Source organism: Hordeum vulgare, chromosome 2H, assembly GCF_904849725.1.
Source record: "Hordeum vulgare subsp. vulgare chromosome 2H, MorexV3_pseudomolecules_assembly, whole genome shotgun sequence".
Taxonomy (NCBI): domain Eukaryota; kingdom Viridiplantae; phylum Streptophyta; class Magnoliopsida; order Poales; family Poaceae; genus Hordeum; species Hordeum vulgare.
Window position 1 is genome coordinate 639,456,550 of NC_058519.1, and position 6,040 is coordinate 639,462,589.

General features: G+C 46.6%; 1 protein-coding gene across 1 annotated transcript; it reads left to right on the plus strand.

Annotated features, from left to right (window-relative positions):
• LOC123428876 lies at positions 1-707 on the plus strand. Its single transcript, XM_045112988.1, has 2 exons — positions 1-405; positions 522-707. Exons 1-2 carry the CDS (start codon positions 1-3, stop codon positions 705-707), a joined length of 591 nt encoding a protein of 196 aa, XP_044968923.1.
• Positions 708-6,040: the final 5,333 nt, after the last annotated feature.

Genomic DNA, 6,040 nt, shown 5'->3' on the forward strand with positions numbered 1-6,040 from the left:
ATGGGAGTCACGGCGTTCTACAGGTGGCTGGCGGACTGGTACCCACAGACGGTGTCAGACACAGAGGAGGAGGAGCCCGTGGAGCTCCAGCCCGGGGCCTTCATCCCCGTCGACCCCCGCCGCCCCAACCCCAACGGCCTCGAGGCCTCCGCCGTCGCGCTGGCCGACCAGCTCTGCCGCCTCCACCTCGGGCAGATGCAGCCCATACCCATGGCGCGCCTCGCCTCCTCGGACGAGAAGCTCCGCCCCCTCCACGTCGGGCAGACGCACGCGCAGGTCGTGCCGGCTCCCCCAGTGCTGCCCGCCTCCCCGACCGAGAAGCATGCGGCGATGCCCAAGAGCATCTCCATCCGCTCCAAAGGCTACCTCAAGCATCGCGCGACGAAGCCGGTGAACGTCGGCTCGGTGAGATCATCGAAACCCAACCCCTCCGTTCCCTCGACTCAATCCCGCGGCTCTGTGCCAGTCCAATCCATGACGCTCACGTGTTCGACCATTTGCTTGTGTCGACGCAATGACAGCAGCAGCGCGTGTTCGTGGGCGTGGACGGCGCGAAGGCGGAGGAGCACAAGGGCGAAAGCGACGGTGGGGAGAAGGGCGGTCAGGTCGCCACGGCTCCCGATGCCAAGGTCTGGGTCTGGCCGCTCGACGCTGAGGTCGTGCTCATCGCGCCATGCAGCACTACGAGTGTTGGAAATATGCCCTAGAGGCAATAATAAATTAGTTATTATTATATTTCTTAGTTCATGATAATCGTTTATTATCCATGCTATAATTGTATTGATTGGAAACACAATACTTGTGTGGATACATAGACAAAACACTGTCCCTAGTAAGCCTCTAGTTGACTAGCTCGTTAATCAAAGATGGTCAAGGTTTCCTGGCCATAGGCAAGTGTTGTCACTTGATAACGGGATCACATCATTAGGAGAATCATGTGATGGACTAGACCCAAACTAATAGACGTAGCATGTTGATCGTGTCATTTTGTTGCTACTGTTTTCTGCGTGTCAAGTATTTATTCCTATGACCATGAGATCACATAACTCACTGACACCGGAGGAATGCTTTGTGTGTATCAAACGTCGCAACGTAACTGGGTGACTATAAAGATGCTCTACAGGTATCTCCGAAGGTGTTAGTTGAGTTAGTATGGATCAAGACTGGGATTTGTCACTCCGTGTGAACGGAGAGGTATCTCGGGGCCCACTCGGTAATACAACATCACACACAAGCCTTGCAAGCAATGTAACTTAGTGTAAGTTGCGGGATCTTGTATTACGGAACGAGTAAAGAGACTTGCCAGTAAACGAGATTGAAATAGGTATACGGATACTGACGATCGAATCTCGGGCAAGTAACATACCGAAGGACAAAGGGAATGACATACGGGATTATATGAATCCTTGGCACTGAGGTTCAAACGATAAGATCTTCGTAGAATATGTAGGATCCAATATGGGCATCCAGGTCCCGCTATTGGATATTGACCGAGGAGTCTCTCGGGTCATGTCTACATAGTTCTCGAACCCGTAGGGTCTGCACACTTAAGGTTCGACGTTGTTTTATGCGTATTTGAGTTATATGGTTGGTTACCGAATGTTGTTCGGAGTCCCGGATGAGATCACGGACGTCACGAGGGTTTCCGGAATGGTCCGGAAACGAAGATTGATATATAGGATGACCTCATTTGGTTACCGGAAGGTTTTCGTGCATTACCGGAAAAGTTTCGGGCTCATCGGTAGTGTACCGGGAGTGCCGGGAGGGGTGCCGGGGACCATCGGGAGGGGTGTCACGCCCCAAGGGGTCTCATGGGCTATGGGAAGAGATAAACCAGCCCCTAGTGGGCTGGAATAAGTTCCCACTAAGGCCCATAAGGTTTGAGAAGGAAAAAACACAAGGTGGAAAGAGTTTCCAAGTGGGAAGGTGGAATCCTACTCCAAGTAGGATTGGAGTAGGACTCCTCCACCTCCAATTTCGGCCAAACCTTTAGGTTTTGAGGCTGCCTCCTCCCCTCCCTCCCACCTATATATACGGAGGTTTTAGGGCTGATTTGAGACGATTTTCTCACGGCTGCCCGACCACATACCTCCATAGTTTTTCCTCTAGATCGCGTTTCTGCGGAGCTCGGGCGGAGCCCTGCTGAGACAAGATCATCACCAACCTCCGGAGCGCCGTCATGCTGCCGGATAACTCTTCTACCTCTCCGTCTCTCTTGCTGGATCAAGAAGGCCGAGATCATCGTCAAGCTGTACGTGTGCTGAACGCGGAGGTGCCGTCCGTTCGGTACTAGATCGTGGGACTGATCGCGGGATTGTTCGCGGGGCGGATCGAGGGACGTGAGGACGTTCCACTACATCAACCGCGTTCACTAACGCTTCTGCTGTGCGATCTACAAGGGTACGTAAATCACTCATCCCCTCTCGTAGATGGACATCACCATGATAGGTCTTCGTGCGCGTAGGAAAATTTTTGTTTCCCATGCGACGTTCCCCAACAGTGGCATCATGAGCTAGGTTCATGCGTAGATGTCTTCTCGAGTAGAACACAAAAGTTTTTGTGGGCGGTGATGTGCGTTTTGCTGCCCTCCTTAGTCTTTTCTTGATTCCGCGGTATTGTTGGATTGAAGCGGCTTGGACCGACATTACTCGTACGCTTACGAGAGACTGGTTTCATCGTTACGAGTAACTCCGTTGCTCAAAGATGACTGGCAAGTGTCGGTTTCTCCAACTTTAGTTGAATCGGATTTGACCGAGGAGGTCCTTGGATGAGGTTAAATAGCAACTCATATATCTCCGTTGTGGTGTTTGCGTAAATAAGATGCGATCCTACTAGATACCCATGGTCACCACGTAAAACATGCAACAACAAAATTAGAGGACGTCTAACTTGTTTTTGCAGGGTATGCTTGTGATGCGATATGGCCAACGATGTGATGTGATATATTGGATGTATGAGATGATAATGTTGTAATAGAAATATCGACTTGCACGTCGATGGTACGGCAACCGGCAGGAGCCATAGGGTTGTCTTTATACTAACGTTTGTGCTTGCAGATGCGTTTACTATTTTGCTAGGATGTAGCTTTAGTAGTAATAGCATGAGTAGCACGACAACCCCGATGGTAACACATTGATGGAGATCATGGCGTGGCGCCGGTGACAAGAAGATCGTGCCGGTGCTTTGGTGATGGAGATCAAGAAGCACGTGATGATGGCCATATCATGTCACTTATGAATTGCATGTGATGTTAATCCTTTTATGCACCTTATTTTGCTTAGAACGACGGTAGCATTATGAGGTGATCTCTCACTAAAATTTCAAGACGAAATTGTGTTCTCCCCGACTGTGCACCGTTGCTACAGTTCGTCGTTTCGAGACACCACGTGATGATCGGGTGTGATAGACTCAACGTTCACATACAACGGGTGCAAAACAGTTGCGCACGCGGAACACTCGGGTTAAGCTTGACGAGCCTAGAATGTGCAGACATGGCCTCGGAACACATGAGACCGAAAGGTCGAGCATGAATCGTATAGTTGATATGATTAGCATAGAGATGCTTACCACTGAAACTATTCTCGACTCACGTGATGATCGGACTTGAGATAGCGGATTTGGATCATGTACCACTCAAATGACTAGAGAGATGTACTTTTTGAGTGGGAGTTCTTAAGTAATATGATTAATTGAACTAATTGTCATGGACATAGTCTAATGGTCTTTGCGAATTAAGATGTAGCTTGCGCTATAGCTCTACTGTTTTTATATGTTCCTAGAGAAAATTTAGTTGAAAGTTGATAGTAGCAAACTTTGCAGACTAAGTCTGTAAAACCGAGGATTGTCCTCGTTGCTGCGCAGAAGGCTTATGTCCTTAGTGCACCACTCGGTGTGCTGCACCTCGAGCGTCGTGTGTGGATGATGTGAACATCCGACATACACGTTTCTGATGACTACACGATAGTTCAGTGCAAAGTACTTAATGGCTTAGAAGCAAGGCACCGAAAACGTTTTAAAACGTCACGGAACATAAGTGATGTTCTAAAGAGATGAAATTGTGATTTCATGCTTGTGCCCTTGTTAAGAGGTACGAGACCTTCAACAAGATTCTTTGACCACAAAGTAAAGGAGAAAAGCTCAATCGTTGAGCGTGTGCTCAGATTGTCTGAGTACGACAATCACTTGAATCAAGTGGGAGCTAATCTTCCAGATGAGATAGTGATGGTTCTCCAAAAGTCACTGCCACCAAGCTTTGAGAGCTTCGTGATGAACTATAACATATCAAGGATAGATACAATGATCCTTGAGCGATTCGCGACGTTTGACACTGCGAAAGTAGAAATCAAGAAGGAGCATCAATAGTTGATGGTTTGTAAAACCACTAAGTTTCAAGAAAGGCAAGGGCTAGAAGGGATACTTCGTGAAACGGCAAAATAGTTGCTGCACTAATGAAGAGACCCAAGATTAAACCCAAACCCGAGACTAAGTGCTTCTGTAATGAGGGGAACAGTCACTGAGGCGGAGCAACTCTAGATACTTGGTAGATAGGAAGGCTGGCAAAAGTCGAGAGAAGTATATTTGATATACATAATGTTGATGTGTACTTTACTAGTACTCCTAGTAGCACGAGGGTATTGGATACCGGTTCGGTTGCTAAGTGATTAGTAACGCGAAATGAAAGCTACGGCATAAACGGAGACTAGCTAAAGGCGAGGTGACGATACGCGTTGGAAGTGTTTCCAAGATTGATATGATCAAACGTCGCACGCTCCCTCTACCATCGGGATTGGTGTTAAACCTAAATAATTGTTATTTGGTGCTTGCGTTAAGCATGAACATGATTGGATCGTGTTTATTGCAATACATTATTCATTTAAAGAGAATAATGGTTACTCTATTTTCTTGAATAATCACCTTCAATGGTTTATTGAATCTCGATCGTAGTGTTACACATGTTCATGATATTGGTGCCAAAAGATACGAGTTGATGATGATAGTACCACTTACTTGTGGCACTGTCGCTTGAGTCATGTTAGTATAAATTGCATGAAGAGGCTCCATGCTGATGGATCTTTGTACTCACCTGATTTCGAATCACTAGTGACATGCAAATCATACCACATGAGCAAGGCCTTGTTTTCATTGAGATGAAATAAGATAGTAACTTGTTGGAAGTGATGCATTTTGATGTATGCAGTCCAATGGGTGCTGAGGCACGCAGTGGATATCATTATGTTCTTACTTCACTAACGATTTGAGTAGATACAGGAGTATTTACTTAATGAATCACAAGTCTGAAATGTTGAAAAGTTCAATTCCGTTTCAGAGTGAAGTTCGTCGTAACAAGAGGATAAACTGTCTACGATATGATCATGGAAATGAATATCTGAGTTACGAGTTTTGGTACGCAGTTAAGACAATGTGGAAATTGTTTCGCAGTTCATGCCACCTGGAACATCATAGTGTGATGATGTGTCTGAACGTCATAGCCACGCACTATTAGGTATGGTGCATACTATGATGTCTCTTATTGAATTACCACTATCGTTTATGGGTTATGCATTAGAGACAACCGCACTCACTTTAAATAGGGCACCGCGTATTTCCGTTGAGATGACACAGTATAGACTGAGGTTTAGAGAAATCTAAACTGTCGTTTCTTGAAAGTTTGGGGTTTCGACACTTATGTGAAAAAGTTTCAGTCTGATAAGCTCGAACCCAAAGCGGATAAATGCATCTTCATAGGATATCCAAAACAGTTGGGTACATCTCCTATCTCAGATCCGAAAGCAAAGTGTTTGTTTCTAGAAACGGATCCTTTCTCGAGGAAAGGTTTCTCTCGAAAGAATTGAGTGGGAGGGTAGTAGAACTTCATGAGGTTATTGAACCATCACTTCAACCAGTGTGTAGCAGGGCGCAGGAAGTTGGTCATGTGGCGCCTACACCAATTGAAGTGGAAGCTGATGATGATGATCATTGAGCTTCGAATCAAGTTACTACAAACCTCGTAGGTCGACAAGGTCGCGTACTGCTGCAGAGT